The following is an 18796-nucleotide window of genomic DNA, read 5'->3' as shown; positions in this document are numbered from 1 at the left end:
AATTGTAAACCAAATTGCAATCCCCACATGTTGGGGCCGGGACCCTGTGGGAGGTGACTGTATCATGGGCTCAGTCCTCCCATGCTGTTCTCATGATAGTGAGTGAGTTCTCATGAGATTTGATGGTTTTACAAGGGGTTCTTCCCCCTTCACTCTGCACTTCTCTCTCCTGCCTCCTTGGGAAGAAGGACGTGTTTGCTTCCCCTTCCACCATGATTTTAAGTTTCCAGAGGCCTCATCAGCCATGCAGAACTGTGAGTCAGTTAAACCTCTTTCCTTTATAAATTACCCTGTCTCAGGTATTTCTTTATAGCAGTGTGAAAATGCGCAAATACAGGGACTTTCTCCATGCAAACAATGCTAATATATTAATTAGACACACTCTCATTTTAGGGTACACAGACACACAGACATCATGAAAATAAAAACTAAATTGTAGTTCTGTTCTTTTATGTAATTCTTCTCTCACTGAATAGCTGTCTTCCCCCAATCGAACATAATTAGACTCAACATGGTCTCAACCAGTGTGTGTTTTAAAAAATGTCATGCCACATACCAGTTTTGTTTGTACTTAAATTAAAATAGAACACATACACCTGATTTTTTATTAATGTTCCATTAAATATATTTCCTTAGGATAGAGTTTTAAATAGGTTAGTGGAAAAACATTACATCTAAAATACTTTCAAGACATTTGCTTTCTTTTATAATAAAATAAATATGCCAAAATATTGCCACAAATCTATTAGCAAAGAGCTAATGATTTGAAATAGTGACTCCTATCTCATACATATTGACACGGCTCTTGATAAGAATATTTTATACCAAACCAGAAGAATATGTTTAACTCATTTCAGCATCTGTATATACCCATAAATGATGTGTTTATTTTTTCTTAAGGCACTATAGACAGTGAGACTTAAAGTGAGAAAGAGTCTTGCTTTTAGGGAATTTTTAGTAAGGTTATGTTATCGAAGATTACCTATTGCAATGGTATATAGTCATTAGCCAAAATTGAATTCTTAGGCTATCTGAGAGAATTATCCACAATTACAGCTCTTCAAAGCAACTGAGGATTTAGCAAGAAGATCCCACAGTCCTATATGGAAGGAGAATATCATCTCTTCAGGAAATTATTCTCCACTTAACCTATCAGTTATAAGTATATCCGGTTATAAGCACTTTTGGTCAATGATTTTGTTTTTCTTCAATCTGAATGCTGAGTTCTACAAATCCAGTCTTGGCACCACATTTTCGTGATATTGGGAACTTGAAAATGTACACCACTCACCATGGTATGGCTTTGCAAAGCACTGAGTTAACACAGCAAAAATACAACGATATTCTTGGACATTATGAAACAGGAAGATGAAGAAAATGTAACAGTATAGGATGCTGGCCAGAAGCAAGGATTTTGGAGTCAGAACACTTCGGTGAAATTCCTTGCTTTGCCACTTACTAGCTATGTAACCTTAAACAAATTGCTAAACCGTCCTCTGCCTCAATTTCATTATCAGTTAAATGGAGATAAAAACATGTGCTTACCTTGATGTGGAAGTTTAGATGATTTAATATAAAACAAGTAAAATAGTACTTGGCACATAATCAGTGCCATATACATAATAGCTATCACTATATATACAAGTAACAGCCCATACTAGCTATTAGTATAACTAATACTATAGATACTATCAAAAGATCTCTATCTAGTTATCAATGTATTTAAAACTGCAAAGTCCCACTTAACCTATGGGTACAGCGCTTTGATCTTTCATTAGAAATAGAAACAGCAGGATACCTACTGGAACAACCGGTTTCAGACTCTGGCCACCAGGGTGTGAAGCGCCTGGCTGGGTATCAGCAGGAGGGCCTGGCACTGGGTCACTGCTTCTCCTCACCAGCAGTGGAGTGCCTGGAAGACAAAGTGAGAGGTGAGAGGTCAAAAGAACCCTGGGGTGAAGAGAGTGCATGACACAATGCACTTTAATTAAAAAGGTTTACAACATGCTTTTATGTAAAAACATTCTATTTCCAAGGATGCTTGTAAATTAATCCATTTAATGATCTTTTGTCATCTACTTATAGATTGACACATGGAAACAAAATCTTTCGACTCTCATCTTTCCCCAGTTGCATTTCAAAACAAGCCATTGCATTTAACAGAAACTGTTAGGCAGTGCACTAGTTGACTGTGTACAATGTAAAAACTGATCTAGAAAATATACGTGAATATTAAAAAGAATGATTATCTAGGAGACGAATGAAGAGATTCACACAGTCAGTGTAATTTGCTATTCAATAGAGCTGGAAGTATAGTTAATACTGCCATTTGGTGCTTTCCAAATCTTTTGAATGATGATATAGACCAAAATAAATTATTTACTGGGGTTATAACATTAATGCCTATTTAAGTACACAAAGAAATTGCTTCCATTCTCTTCCTCTTCTCCTAAAGTAGATAGAACTGATAAAGAAAATAAGTTAGTTCTTCTAAAAATATATCCTGATTTCTTTTTAATTTAATGAAAGCTTCCACTATTAAATATTTGAGTCAGTTATTAAATTCTGAAAAAAGATCATACTATCAGAAAGTTCAAATGAAATTCAACCTTAGCAGAGCCAGCGGCCTAACTGCTCTGACTGCAATTAGGCCTAAAATAATTTGTTTCATACAAAATTGGCCACTATAGAGAAAAATCTCAAAAAAAAAAATCTGCTTGTGGTTTAAAAATCACTCTCATATAAAAATTAACGTTTTATTTTTGTACTTTTGGGAAAAGAGTAGAAAACAGTTGAAATGCAATTTCTCTTTTCTCAATATTCTGAAAATAATTCCCCAAACCTCTGAAGCGATTCCAGTTTAAAGGAACATTTTTCATCCACTTTGTAGGTTATTTACAAACCTGGTCGTTATATGTGCTTTAACATTCTTAGTTTGTACAAAACAAAGAACTGCAAATATTTTTTATCTTTGTCCAGATAGAACTTGCTTTAAAAACACACACACACACACACACACACACACAAACTTCTTTCATGATAAGAAATTAACATGCTACTTAGGACACAGACCTATGCCAAAAGCAATTATAAAGTCCAAGTTCACTTTCCTTTATTTCTTTTTTATTAAGAGACATCACTACATTTTTCACCATCCATCCACCTCCATCTCAAACATTTCTTAACCAACGGACATACCAATAATTGTACAGTTGGCAATGGTTCTTTGAAATAAAACATTAAAAAAAAAAAAACAAAAAAACAAGAAGAGTAGAAGTAAGAAAAAGTACCATAAAATTTCAAGAAAGTAGGATCACATACCACTACCTTTTTCCCTCCCTTAGGTGATCTGAAGACTAAGTTCCTTTCAGATTAAGCCCCTCGATTACCAGCAACATGAAATGAACAAGTCAGTCTAAATGCAATATCCTCAGAAGCAACACATTATCTTTAAAATTAAGAAAATGGGGCAAAATTCATGAACTCTGGTTTATTTCCAAACATTTAATCAGGCCAGTAAATTCTTGAATGGGAGAAAACAAACAAAAAGTAAAATATATGGAGAGAGAGAGTGTATGTGTATGTGTATGTGTATGTGTGAGAGAGACATGGTTTTTCTTAGGTAATAAATACATTTTCCTTAAAAAAGCTACGTTAGGTAATTTTCCTTCAAATTTAAGGACACATGCCTATGAGTCCTTATTCACTGTATCTGCTTTTTAAATAATAACATGTTAAAATATTTAAGATACAATTTTATAATAATATGTATTCATGCCAGGCACGGTAGCTTACACCTATAATCCTAGCACTTTGGGAGGTCAAGGCAAGTGGACCACTGGAGGTCAGGAGTTTGAGACCAGCCTGGCCATCATAGTGAAACCCTGTCTCTACTAAAAATACAAAAATTAGCCAGGCGTGGTGGTACACAACTGTAATCCCAGCTATACAGGAGGCTGAGGCAGGAGAATCACTTGAACCCGGGAGGCAGAAGTTGTAGTGAGTGCAGATCACGCCACTGAACCTGGAAGACAGAGTGAGACTCTGTCTCAAAATAATAATAATAATAAGCATTCAGGTTTGTGTATTCAATCAATATGCCATAGTATTATAGTGTCCCCCATAAGATGACAATTCAGTTTTGTACCAGTGTATCAGCTATCTGAAACATTAAAAAAACCCAAAAACTTTAAGATGACTAGATCTTTCTTAAACATATCAGGAATAACTTTCTTCTTCTCGGCTTTTCCGTACTCCACAATTGAATGTCTCCTGTTCAGTTAAATTCTAATTTTTCTTTCTCTCTCAATGTGTTAATAACGAGTACAAATCATTCCACATTGAAATTAATAATGAGCATCTTTAAATATGAACTGTTATCTCAGACTTTTAAACCTTCCTAGAATGGTTTTCTAAATTACTAAACCCTATTTGAAGGTGGCTGTCAGGAAGAGACTGAGTTCCACCTTAAAGACAAAGAAAGTTAAGTCCTAATGTACAACAGAGGGCAGGTAATCAGGAGTACTGAAGATAATTTGGGCAAAACCTTGAATATATAGTAGAGTAGAAGTCATGTTGTACAAGCGAAGCTAACTGAAATGAGAGGGGACAACTCTATCCAGTTTTACAGAGCCTTCCAGTGTTGAGGAGTAAAGGAAACATAACCTCTACAGTGAAGAAGCTTATAATCTAACAGCAACAATTAGACACTCACGCTGCTAACTGTCATGGGTCAGGACAGCGGAGAGGACCCTGGGTTTTGGAGTCAAACAGATTGAGCCTTTGTTTGCTCTGTGGCATTGAACTTGCACTGCTCTGTGACTCAGTCTCATCATTTAAAACTTGGTGAAAATAGCACATAACAAAACTGATGGGAGGCTGAAATAAATTAAAGCCATGCATAGGACATGGAACTGTCTGGTATATAATTTTCATGCAGGACTCTCTCCCCCCAAAAAGCAGGTAATAGCACTTGTTATTTGTTGTGAACTTTGTTATCCTGTTTGCTCAAAAAGCTAAGCTCTTGAAAGTCAAGTTAATTTTCATGGACGAATTTGTAAATTAAAATACTAAAATCTAATCTTGTACTAAAACAAATATAGTCTTACAATATGAATCAAAACTTTTACACAAATAAAGATAAGGTGAGAAGGGAGTTCAAAAATGGGAAAACGTTGCTATTCATTAGTATTTTTTCAGCTAATTGAGAAAAGACTCTTATTATTGGAATTTAGAGGCAAAAACCTCAGGTTCAGCTCAAGGAACAGTAATGTTCCTTAGAATCATAGTTTAAAAGCCACTAGAAGCAAAGCCCAAATAAAATAGGAATTGTTCAGTATTTTTAAGTGTGAATTCTTATAGAACTGCTTGCTGGGTTTTTTTTTCCCCCCCCACACAGTTAAATATTTGAGGTGCCCCTATGCATCAGGACAGGGAGAAGGGATGAGGATGATATTAAGATCAGCAGTCATGGTGTTCATCCACTCTCAAGTTATCTTTCAGAAAAGGAAATGTGGAAATGAGGAACATTTCAGTACATCTTAACACACATAAAGGCAGGTACCACTAAAGTGTTTCAAGTAGGTTATACATGGCTTATGGGAGAACACACACCAATGAAAACATACACCAAAGGCTAGATCAAGACCCCATTTTATTTAGCTGACACTTGAAACTGAACGGAAGCCAAAGAGAAAGCTACTAGGTGCAGGAATAGAAGAGTCCCTGACTGGGTGTGTAGCTGCTGGTGACTATGTCCTCACCAGATAGGATCTTGCCAGATCAAGATACGCAAAATTCTCACTAGAATATTCTTGATTTACATTCAGGACTTATGCCACATTCAGGAAAAACTTATACACTCACTGACTGTACAGACTTTTAGGAAGATGGCAAGATTCATCAGGTTATAACAGGATTTAGGGCAATTAACACCAGTCAAGCCACATCCTCATAAGAGAAAGTGAAGTCAGTTCCCAAGCGTCTATGAATGATGGCGCATCTTCTAATTCTCCAGTAATCATTATTTTAATGGTGGGGCAGCTGGTATTAAATGGGGTACAGGTACTGATCCATGTCCCCCTTAAATGTCACTAAGGAAGCCAAGAGGAGGGTCGTCTAATTCAGTTTGAGGAAAACAATTTTGAAAGTGGCAGACATTAGTTAAAGTGTGAAATTGGTATACCAATGAATCAAGCAAGATATAAACACCAACAAAAATGTAAGGTGCTGTATCTATAAGCTTCTGCCTCTTTGTTATAATCACACTCTCCCTCTCCCTCTCCCTCTTCTTCTCAGTGGATTTTCATTTGGAGGATACGTTTGAGCTGGAGATGGCTGAAATGACAGGTGACACCATTTAATATTATGCTTTGGGGTTTTGAAGGATAGGCAGTTATAAAGATTGAAACCAAGGTCCTGAAAAAACCACGTAACATATGATGCTGCAGGCAGCAGGGAAAACAAACAATGGCTTCAAACATAAGCCCCACATCAAAAGTCACAAGGCACATGTTCTAAATTGTACGGGGAGCAGCAGCAGGAATTTATTTATTTAAAGATGGTTAATGATTCTCCTGAGCAAAACCAGAAGGCCAGCTTGTCACCAATATTGGTGTCATTTCATCCTAGGGTGACTGACACCTGGACAGCTCTCAGGGTGGGGGGCAGGTCACAGTGAAAGCGCTGACAAGACATTCTGTAAGAACTAGAGGACCTCATGCACAGAGAGGCTAGAAGGGCAATGTGGAGAAGGTGAACAGGGTGTCAGCAGTCACAGGCAGAAATGGAGAGAGAATATGGAGGAGGACACAGGAGAATTCAGAAACTGACTACACATAAAAAGCAAAGGAGAAGCAGCATAAAACAGACACCTAAAAATCATTCTCATTTCTGGCTTGAAGAAGAGCAATAGGGAGGTTTTGGCAACTGTTATGATTTCCTTCAGAGAAAATACAAATCTTGGCTTCAGCCCACTGACTGTTAGAATGATTTGCTTTTAATTTAAAATGTCTTGATACACGTGAGAAACCAAAGACTAGATTTTCAATAGGGTGGGCATTCATAAAGATGAATATGAAGTTGATATTGAAAATCATATTGGCTTCTAGAATGAGCAGGTAGATACAAACATGAAGCGAACAGAGGAAAATAAAAAGGAAGAATCAGCATAGAACTATTAATGGCATCGCATGCAAAATAATGCAAAAGCCAGGATTTCATACCCTCTCAGAATTTTAAGAAAGAAGGAAATCTAGAATGCTTACTGTTTAATAAAGTCACAGAGGAGTGCTCAGAGGAATGCGTGGGGTGAAAGGATGGAAGAGGGAACTGGGATTAACATGATAGCCTGATTATGTGCAAAGAGACTGCTCTTCAGGGGGCTGGTCTTGTCAGAGTCTCGATTTTCCTTTGCCCTAAGGGATTCCTTTGGTGCTACCAAAACAGTTGGACAGTTTGGAGAAAAACACACACTCTCCTTCCACGACTGTTGACACTTAGGATAACAAGATAAATATGAACAGAAGAAAATGCTCTGAATTAAAATACATCTAAGTTGGTAAATTTTTCACATTGATGATGAAAAAATTGCAAGTGGCTAAACTTATTGCAAATTAGAAAAGAGGGAAAGAAGTAGAAAAAAATACATTCTTCCAGGTAATCCATATTAATAGTATAGAAAAACAGTATAGGCTGCATCTTGGTTTCATGTAGTACATTTCCTTAATAGACTTTCCAACTAGTCAGCACCTAGAACAATACCTCTCAATTATCTTGAACTTTAACAACTATTGAACGAGTTTGACAAAAGATGGGTGTACCCTTCAGAAATGGTGCAAAGAGACTATAGGTCAGAAACTTTCCTTCTAACCATTATTCTAGCACTCGCACCTCAATGAAGCTGCTCCCCCTTTTCTTGCTGGCTAAATGAGCACGGAGGAGGGGCTGCAACAAAGTCCCACTGTAGACTTATAAAAAGATAGTTTTCTAATTTATATAGCCAAAAAGTACCGAAGTGGCCAGGCGTGGTGGCTCACGCCTATAATCCCAGCACTTTGGGAGGCCAAGGTGGGCAGATTACGAGGTCAAGAGTTGGAGGCCAGCCAGGTCAATATGGTGAAATCCCATCTCTACTAAAAATACAAAAATTAGCTGGGCGTGGTGGCATGCACTTGTAGTCCTAGCTACTAAGAAGGCTGAGACAGAAAGATCGCTTGAACCCAGGAGGCAGAGGTTGCAGTGAGTTGAGATCATGCCAGTGCACTCCAGCCTGGGAAACAGAGCAAGACTGTCTCAAAAACAAAACAAAACAAACAAACAAACAAAAAAAGAACTGAAGCCCAGAGAAATGATGTTTCCAAAGCTTTTGAACTTCATTTCTACTCTAGTTTTACTCACTTGACACCTTCCTATGGCAGGACCACATTCTCTATCTGGGTAAGTGCATAGAAGTAAGGGGAATAACACCTCTTCATTGCAGCAGCAATTCTTTTCATCTAAACTAGTCAGCAGGCTGGGTGTGGTGGCTCATGCCTGTAATCCAGCACTCTGGGAAGCTGAGGTGGGTGGAGTACCTGAGGTCAGGAATTCCAGACCAGCCTGGCCAACATGACAAAATCCTATCTTTACTAAAAATACAAAAATTAGCGGGGTGTGGTGGTACACACTTGTAATTGCAGCTACTCAGGAGGCTGAGGCAGGGAAAATTACCTGAATCCGGGAGGCAGAGGTTGCAGTGAGCCGAGATTGTGCCACTGTACTCCAACCTGGGTGACAAAACGAGACTCTGTCTTGAAAATAACTAACTAAATAAAGAAAGAAAGAAAATAAACTGGCCAGCAGAAAGAAATATTTTGATAGAAAGATACAGATAAAAGGAAGGTATGGTAGAAGCTGAATACCTAAGATGAAAATATCAACCTATGGTCCCAAGGACATATCTGACAATATGCTTGTCTCACTAGTCAAGGCGTGCAAACTCCTCTCCCAAAGTACAGTCTTTCTTGCAGATGATTTACATGCTTTGCCAGTATTGCTATTACTCCCATCAATATTCAGTAAAATAAGGCTAGTGAAAGTGGTACATCATTTGTTTTTGGAGGCAACTAGATTTTCTTTTTGTGTAGATTTTATGGGCATCAGATAGGGCTTTTCAGCTGATGCCTAAAAAACTTCATGACACTGAAATCTGGAGACCCATAGAAAAAACGGGTAATGATATCAATAGCAGCACAATTTATACCAAAGTACTGAGAAGAGATCACTTTTGCTGCAGAAGTGCCTGACCCGGTTTGGTGCCTGGCCTGTGATGAATGCAGCAGCTGGGACAATGCTTTCAGATACTGTGATGTGAAAACCACACTAAGGAAACTAAGTCAAAAACTTTCATCTTAAATATCAGTCCATTAGAAAAGAGACTCCTAGTATTGCCATAAGAGGAGGAAGGAAGTTCAAGTCAACTAACATTTAATATCATTTTTCTCTCATTTCAGATTGCAAAAACCATGTTTGTTCAACACATGATTGACAAATGCAAGTACTTCACAAAATAGTGACTGACTACACAATGGATATGAATGAGCACATGCATGATAAAGCATCTTCTAGTATTTGGAAAACAGTTCAAATTGGAGAGCCAGTACTACAAAAATATGTGAAGGGGTTTTTAACTGACTTTTACTGGGACTCATACTTGTCTCTGAAGACAAGTGACTTGGACTTGAAGTGGGCTGAACTATTAAAGTTTTCACATTTTATCCAGTTGTGTACACAAATCTGCAATTTTTCAAATTTCTTAAGCTACTTTACACTATACATTTACTCATGCTACTTAAGGTTAGTTAATGCCAGGTCTCAGATATGCGCTAGGTCTCAAGGGTTATGGTCAGAACAAGGATAAAGCGATAGAGGAGGTTTGGTGCAAGCAGAAGTCCAGGTCTTTGAAAGGCATACACTCTAAAAAAAATAAGTAAAGTATTAACTGAAATAAATAAAGAATTAATAAATCCAAATAAAAGCTCCTGAATCACAGAAATGAAGGGAAGGATTTTGAAGATGTGTGCATCAACCTCCCAATTTCTCATTCTGGCATTCAAGGACCTCAGTGGTTTGCCTCAACCACTAATTACATCTTATACTACATTCTTCATCAGGTGTATATGCCAAACAGAACCCCTTGCCATCAGCTAAAAATGTCCTACATCATGTGACCTCTAAATGATTATTCTTTAATATTGCATTCAGTTGTAATCCTGTCCTACTTTGAAGGTCCGCTCCCAATAATTACAAACAATCTCTACTTTTTGGAACGCCCAGATGCAAATTTGCATGGGGGAAAAAATGCAATTTCAGCGGCCCTCATTTGCATGAGCCCCTTACATGATGCCAAGAGGAGCCTTAGCAACAAGATCACATGATTATACAATTTTGTAAAATTTACATAAGTAAAATATTTTAATTGCTACAGGTTAACCCTGTTATCTCTTCCATCACTATGGTTCCATCCATACTACTCTTCCTCCCATTGGGTGGCAATGAAGTGGCCAAGAGTATTTTTGGAATTCCAGTTAAGGGGAAACTGAGTCAGAGATAGATCTCATATATATATATAGAGAGAGAGTCTACTGTATTTTTTATATATATATATATATGATTATATATGTGTACCTTTGTATCATGAAACTGGTTGAATGTGCACAGCGGGTGTTGGAAACATTTTTCTATTACTCACCAAGATGAATGGCAATAAATTAATGATATGCAGAATTGTTTCTGCGCCACATATAAATAGTCTATTATATATATTCTACTATATATATAGTCCACTATACGTAAAAATAGTCATATATATATAGTGGAGTCAGAGATATATCTCATAAATAGCCCATTATATATATATTACATATTTTATATATCTCATATATATATAGTCTACTATATATATGAGATATATCTCTGACTCAGATAGATAGAAAGATAGATGATAGATAGAGAGATAGAGAGATAGAGTGGATTATTTATATATATAGTACAATATATACAATGGACTATATTTATGTGGCTCACAAACAATTCTGCATATAGTTAATCTATTGCCAGTCATCTTGGTGAGTAATATAAGAATATTGCCAACACCCACTGTCCAAGTTCAACCAGTTTCATGATACAAAGGTACAGGCCAGGTGAAGTAATGATGTGGCTGTGCTGTTTTTGCACCAGCACTGGAAGTATGTGAGCACTGGAAGATACACAAAATTTGAAATGCACAAAGCCAGAGCTACTTTATGGAAGATTTGTTCACTCACCAGATCTATACAATTATAAGCAGATAATTCAGTTCTCATTGATACCTTGACAAATGGGAACTTCTCTCTTATTTAGAATATACTTGAAAATGCAGCATAGAATTATAATTCCCACACTAGTAAGATACAAACCTGTAGCAATTTCATAGTTACAAGTCTGTATGTGTGAAGCCCTTTATATATCCCAAATGTTATTTAAACAAAAACAATTTGGATTACCCATGCTAGAGCAAATAACAAATTATCCATTTATTCAATCTATCAGAAATTGATATTACATATGGAGAGGTGATTAAAGAATATATGGCTGGCTAAGTGTGATGGCTTATGCCTGTAATCCCAGCACTTTGGGAGGCCGATGCAGGCGGATCACCTGAGGTTAGGAGTTCGAGACCAGCCTGGCCAACATGGCGAAACCCTGTCTCTACTAAAAGTACAAAAAAATTAGCCGGGCGTGGTGGCGCGCGCATGCCTGTAATCCCAGCTACTCTGGAGGCTGAGGTAGGAGGATCACTTGAACTCAGGTGGCAGAGGTTGTGGTAAGTTGAGATAGCACCACTGCACTCCAGTCTGGGCGACAGAGCAAGACTTCGTCTCAATAAAGAAACAACAACAAAAAAAGAACACATGGCCAAAAATTATTGAGAAAAAAGCATAATATCAAGATATTTTCATGTGTTAATATATCATTAATATTATTTCTCACATTTTGACATCTCTAGTATGTTAACTTTATTAAATTTATAAATTGTGATTTTTTCATGCTAAATAAGAATTCATTTCTATATAATTTTTAAAAAATTATTGCTGCTTTTCTTAAATAGCAATCCCCCCAAGTTTTGTACAGTTAGAGCATCACAAAATGTGGATCTGCTTTTGTATCTTTTTAGGGTGTGTTATATCCCAATTTGTCTCATGTATGTAGTTGTATTTTGTCTCTTGTTGAGTCATTCAATATTTACTGAATGCCTAAAATGTGCCAGGTGGTCTTCCAGGCATTCTGGATACATCAGCGCACAACACAAAGGCCTTGCTTATGAAGAGCTGCGGATTGTTGGGGGAAGACCGATCATCAACAAGTAAATAAAAAAAATATGGACATTTAAAATTGGGATAAAACAAGTTATCAAACAAGAATGTGAAAGAGAAAGTGATGTCTGGGAGAATAGGGTGGAACCACATTGTAAGCAGTTTGATGGCAAGCCACTTCCTTTAGTCAATCACTTAGGATCCCAAGCAGAACAGGCACTCAACAGAGGCATGCCAAATTGAACTAAAAGCTACAGGCGCAAAGACCAACGTTTAAGTTCAGAAATCTTTAGAGTATGAAATGTCCCAGACCTGAGAACTTTGGGGGTCATGAAAAGGGTATCTCGCCTAGCATGTAAATAAGTTGCTACTGTCTGGTTTGTTCCCCCTCAACCAACACTTTTTTCTTCAGCATCAACATTTTAACATTTTAGAATAAACACGATTCACACTAATGCAGCACATGTTATCAGCCTTGCAACTTAACGGTAGATGAACATAAAAGTGCCATCAACAACGATGCTAAACAATCCCAGTAGATGCACAGAGATACTGACTCAATCCTGTCAATTACTGTGGCTTATAGAGGAATCTACTGCCCTGTCAGTTGATCTTTCAGTTTGTGATACTTTACAGTCTTAGATCCTAGATATTTATGAGGTTAATCTATATTCATAAGATTTATGGCAAACCATGGAATAGCTAAAGGGATAATAGTTGAGTTCACCTGAAAAGATTCTGTGAATGAGCTGAATTTTAAAAAGAATTCTGAAATGCAGAAGATATATGAGATAATATATCGGTGTAAAATGATGACTAAGATATTTATAGTAGACAGATGGGCACGTGGCTTCTGATGCTTGAGATGGACACCCTTGCATGAATATTGATACATTTGCTCAGCCAGAAAATAGGCATGCACTAAATGACTAGTGGAACAACTGATTGAGGAAACTACAGAATACGGTTAGAAGAACACTACCAAAAGGCCTTAATTTGGGAGAGTTTTAATTTAATCTAATTGAAACAGCATCAAGAAATAGATTATCCTCCAAAAGGAGATAATCTATAGCATTTTTTTCAAGTATTGAGTAACTAGTTAAAATATACTTTGAAATACAGTTGTAACTTAGAAATATATGAAATACCTTGACTAAAATAATAAGTGGAGGAATCTTTTCCCCATGATTTCTTTAGTAATTCCCTTATAAATACTATGAAGTGAATCTTAATATATATCCAGTAAAGAGGATGTGGACTTGGGATGATTGATTCAAAATGGTGCACATTTGGGATGGTTCATTAGGGCACTGTTGTTGGTCTGTGCCAAGTGTTTATGGAACCATTCTCTTATCCTAAGTTTTAGGCCACAGCCTCCAGTGACTGGAGAACTGCCTGTAAAAGAATACTTCAGGAGCTCTTTGGAAGAAGAGAAAGGGAGAAATAAGCAATGCCTTCAGGCCATTGAGCTGCAGTTGCAAACAATTACTGCAACATCAAAGTACTGAATTCAAATCACTAAGTTTTTCTTGATAGATGAGAAACATCCACAAGTCAATTTAAGGCATCCTGGATACAAATCTATATGATTTATCAGTTGCACTTGAAACCTTTGAACATTACCTTTTATTGGATCATTCAAAGTTCCTGGCAGGACTGGAAAAAAATGGCAGGCTTTGGAGTCACTGTTACCTCTAAGAACACTAAAAAGGTGATTTTATTCCAAAGCCTGTGTGCCCCAAATGCTGTTTTCTGTGTAACAGGAAAGGGCCACTCAGGCCCTTCCTTCTGTTTCTGCTTAATAACACCTAAAATTTTAAACCAGTGTTAATCAAATAAAGCTCAAAAAGCTCAATCCAGAAAACTCAGACACTAGGCGTTTCTGGCAGAGAACACGACTAATGGAAGTGCCAGAGGAAAATCTGATTCTTTCCTGTCTATAGAGACTTTCCCAACATTTGCAACTGTGGTTTGAGACCTCATTTGACCCATATCTGCTTCTGGAGTCCAAGGATCAGCTTTAACCTCAGGCACCTTTTACATTATGCATCCGGTAGGAAGAGGTCATATTCCGTTCATGATGTGGCACTGGCCCAGCTGTCTAAGCCTTTGTGACCTCACGTTGGATAACTGAAATCTAATCCACTTGAAAGTACTCTGGAAGACCACCCAGGTGTTTCATATGGCTGCTGTCTTGCAACTAAATAGGCCCATTACACAAGCTGGAGAACATTACCCCAGCAGACTAATTCACCCAGTGACAGAGTAAGGCAATGATCCACGGATTATTATTGACTTTTCCATGTAACTCCTGGCATCAAATTCAACGTGAATCAAAATCCAAAGTCCACAGGTAAAAAACTGTATTGTGTTTCTATGATCCTTCAAAAAGAGAATCAAACTCTTCTAACAACATTGGAGTTTTAACTTTCAAGGGGAAACATTTTAACATAGAGGGTCACTAATGCTGGGAAGACATAATTTGGCTAAAAGTTAAAATATTTTCCACAAAGAGATTTTTGAGAGCCACAGGAATGGCTTGGTTTCTATCAATTATAAATAAATCAAATAAGCCAAAGTTCAAAACTTCATGACTCTTTTAAGGGATTATCAGAACAAGAAAGCTTATTTTATTCCCCCCCCCCAAGTTCTATGAATAAACCAAATTATATCAGAATCTGAGCTACTTATTAACCTGAAGGTAATACCTGTTGCATCTAGCCTATGTCACAAGCCCATTTGACTTTGATTTCACTACCTGTAAGTACTGCATTATGCTATTTATTCATTATAGCTCAATAGCATAAGATAGACAATATTGATAAGTCACAGAATAGTGAATTAAAGCATAATCTACCAAGATGAGGGGAAATCTGATAAAAATTCAACAACATAGGCCTACCATTCACTCCAAACATTAAATTGAAGGTGCTGATAAGAGGCCAGTATCTAAGTCAGCAGCGTCTGAACTTGTCAAATGGTTCCTGAGACAAGCCTTCTTTAATTTGAGATGAAAGATCTTAATCTCATCTTTCAAGTCTTCTCAGGGTAAGCAAACCAATGCACAGTGCTATTTTCAAAAAAGGCCTACATAGAAAAGGAGGAATTGCCCTTATAAGCTACACATGAAAGTTCGGATGCTATCACAACTGTCTTTGTGCTTTGCTTGTCTAGGTCATCTCATTCTATGCTATCCATCTAGACTGGAAAACGCACATACAGAGTTGCCTTCACAGATAAAGTATGTGGGTCTCAAAATGAAATAGGTTGAATTCTCAGATATGCCAGTGACATTGCTGAACCTTTTAATTTGGTCCTTTCACATACACAGCTAAATGGATTTGTGATGTGTATCTTTCTAGTCTGGCAGTCTTTGGTTGTATTCTTGAAGTCTATCTAATATTTTCACAAAAGGCTTGTGATGCTCATGTCCACAGACCTTGGTCACTTTCAAAAATGGCTTTTAAATGGTCTTCAAAGAGAAAAATCAACAATTTCATGCTGGACTTACATTCCACAATAAAAAGACATTACTGAGCAAATGTTGTATTTTTAGCACAGCATATAAGGCATCTTAGCAAGGGTTGGGTAAACAGACCCCCGTCTGGACAGGAGGAACAGCAAAGTCACATTACAAAGGGGCATGTATACTAACATGGGAGGAATCTGTGGCCATGAAACAATTTACCATAGCTTCCAGTCCTATGTACTAATTTTACAAGCTCTTATGTTTAGAATACAGATTTCATAAGCCCTTATGTTTAGAATAGATTTTGTTTCCTATCTAAAACAAACATATGGTATCAAACAGTCTTTTAATGCTCAGATTTAAATTAGTTTTAAAGAGATAAAAAGACTGAAATAGTTCTGCTATTCATACATAACAACAGCAATATTTATGTCAACATATTGGCAGAAGAAACGTTAAGTTCCCTATATCTCAGTGGGCCCACAGTTTCATTTTAGAAGCAACACATTTACCTCAAATATTCACAATGCTGTATTTGGATATGGTGAACTAAGTGACTGGTGGACCTATCTCTAACAACTTTTCAGCATTCAAACAATTCAATTCTCAATTACAAAGATGTCTCCACTACACAACCTGATTCTTTTTGGCCAGGATGGCTTGTTTTATTTGCTTGTCACTTGGTCATTGCTAAATTTATACAAATATTCAACAAACAGTCAGAGTACAGTGAGATATTTTGGGTTCCAGGTAAAGCTCATGCTTCTTCCTCTGAAGTTCACCTCAGGGGACTATCTCTGTCCTCAAAAACAGGGTTTACTCAATCTGTGGGCTGCAACCTATTCACGAGTCTTAAAATCAATTTAAAGGATCATGATCAGCATTCTACACCACAGAAGGCATAGAAGATATTGGACTGTATTACAAAGTAAAGATGCATTTTTGTTTTGCACAACAGTTATATACTGGCTTGCAATGCAAAATCAACTTCTGGCTTTGCGTTATGGTCAAAAGAGTTTGGGGGGAAAAATAGCTCCAAAGTGCTTTCCTGGAAGAAACCTGCTCCATAGCAGGTTTGCAACTCACTACTGGCTTGGGAAGTTTCTGAGGAATTAAAAGTGCCTTAAGGAAACACATCTAGCCCAGGGTTCTGTCTGATAATACACTTCCACAGCCCTTCTGTTTTTGGAGTTTTATATCCTATTTAACATTTTTTGTCCAGGCACTTACTGAAAATTGCTAAGTGCTAGAAACTGTGGTAAATCCTGGGGAAACAAAGACGACTACAACATAGTCCTTGACCTCCAAAGGACTCTAAAGATACATAATAATGCATAATACAATACCACTAAAGATTCCAAGCAGTCACTAGAAAGCGCTGCAGGAGCAAGAGGGAGAATTGTAATTCTAACTGTTGAAGAGGGCTTCACAGCAGAATGAACATTTTAGTGGGTATTCATAATCCATTAATCTGTATATCCATCTATCCCCTACTCTGTTCAAAGCACTAAGCTAGAAGCTAGGGAAAACTTAAATGAATGAGAAAATAGACTCCCTCTGAAGAACACCAAGCGCAAAGGGGAAAGATGAGGTAGAGCAAAGGAAGTGGTAAGTACTAGCTAAAAAGACACCATAGAGGCAGAAGAGGTTACATCTGTCGGAGTTGAAGGCCTTCTGTAGAAAGACAGGGATGTGAGTGGAGGACGATGATGGTGAATAGTGGAGAAAGGCTCTGATACCCAAAACAAATCTGTTCTGTATTATAAAGTAGGCTGAAAAGATAAATCAGATTTTAGTACTTTCTTGCTTCATATCTTTGTTTCTTGCCATTTCTACTAAAACACAATCAACTCTAACCAAGATCTACCAGATTATAATCTATTCCCAAATGTTTAACTCTTTGTGATGCTATTGTAAATGGAATTGTTTTCTGAACTTTCTTTTCAGATAGCTAAATGTTAGTGTATAAAAACACAACTGACTTCTGTACATTGACTTTTATATCCCGAACTTTACTGAATTGATTACTGAATTTATTAGTTCTAGCAGTTTCTTTTTCTTTGGGTTTTCCTTAGGGTTTTCTACATAAAAGATCATGTCATCTGCAAACAGAGACAATTCAATTTCTTCCTAATTTGGATGTCTTTTGTTTTTCTTGCCTAATTGCTCTGGCTAGGACTTATGGGACTACGTTGAATAGAAGTGGTGTCAGTTGGACATCATTGTCTTGTTCCTGATCTTAGAGGTCTCTGAAGGGAAGGCCGCTAGTGGGACCTCACTCAGGCTGAAGACTCCCATCTGTTGACAATGAGTCTGCTCATGTTAACCTGAAAAACTTTCCGCTTTTCATTGATGAATATTATATCAGCTGTGGGCTTGCCAGAACCTTTGTTATGTTGAGGTAAATTCATTCTATGCCTAATTTGTTAAGAGTTGTTATCATGAAAGAATGTTGAAATTTGTCAAATAATCTGTTAAGAGTTTTTAATTATGAAAGAATATTGAATTTTTCTGCACATGTTGAGAGAATCATATGATTTTTATCCTTTATTCTGTTAATGTGAGGAGGTTAAAGATCTGTATGCCAAAAACTATAAGACGTTGTTGAAAGAAATTGAAGACTCAAATTAATGGAGAGATATCTCACGTTCATGGATTAAAAAAATTAATATTGTTAAAATGTCCATACTACTCAAAGTGATCCATAGATTCAGTGTAATCCCTATATAAATTCCAATTCTATTTTTCACAGAAACAGAAAAAAAAATCCTAAAATTCATATGGAAACACAAAAAGCCCCAAAATAGCAAAAGTAATCTTGGGCAAAAAGAACAAAGCTGGAGGCATCATATCCTGATTTTAAACTATATTACAAAACTACATAGCCACAGTAATAAAATAGTATGGTATTGGCATGAAAACAAGACACATTGACCAATGGAACAGAACAGAGAGCACAAAAATATACCTGTGCATATATAATCAACTAATATTT

General features: G+C 37.0%; 1 protein-coding gene across 4 annotated transcripts in view; it reads right to left on the bottom strand.

Moving 5' to 3' along the window:
• The window catches only part of PARD3B (par-3 family cell polarity regulator beta), a 1089129-nt gene that overhangs the window by 595682 nt on the left and 474651 nt on the right, over nt 1-18796 (bottom strand). For all 4 annotated transcript variants that reach the window (XM_073019963.1, XM_073019966.1, XM_073019964.1 and 1 more), the window contains one exon: nt 1803-1912. In XM_073019963.1, the coding sequence (XP_072876064.1) occupies nt 1803-1912 (110 nt within the window). The remainder of the gene's footprint in view (nt 1-1802; nt 1913-18796) is intronic.

Source organism: Chlorocebus sabaeus, chromosome 10, assembly GCF_047675955.1.
Source record: "Chlorocebus sabaeus isolate Y175 chromosome 10, mChlSab1.0.hap1, whole genome shotgun sequence".
Classification (NCBI taxonomy): domain Eukaryota; kingdom Metazoa; phylum Chordata; class Mammalia; order Primates; family Cercopithecidae; genus Chlorocebus; species Chlorocebus sabaeus.
This window is presented reverse-complemented; position numbering and strand designations above follow the sequence as displayed.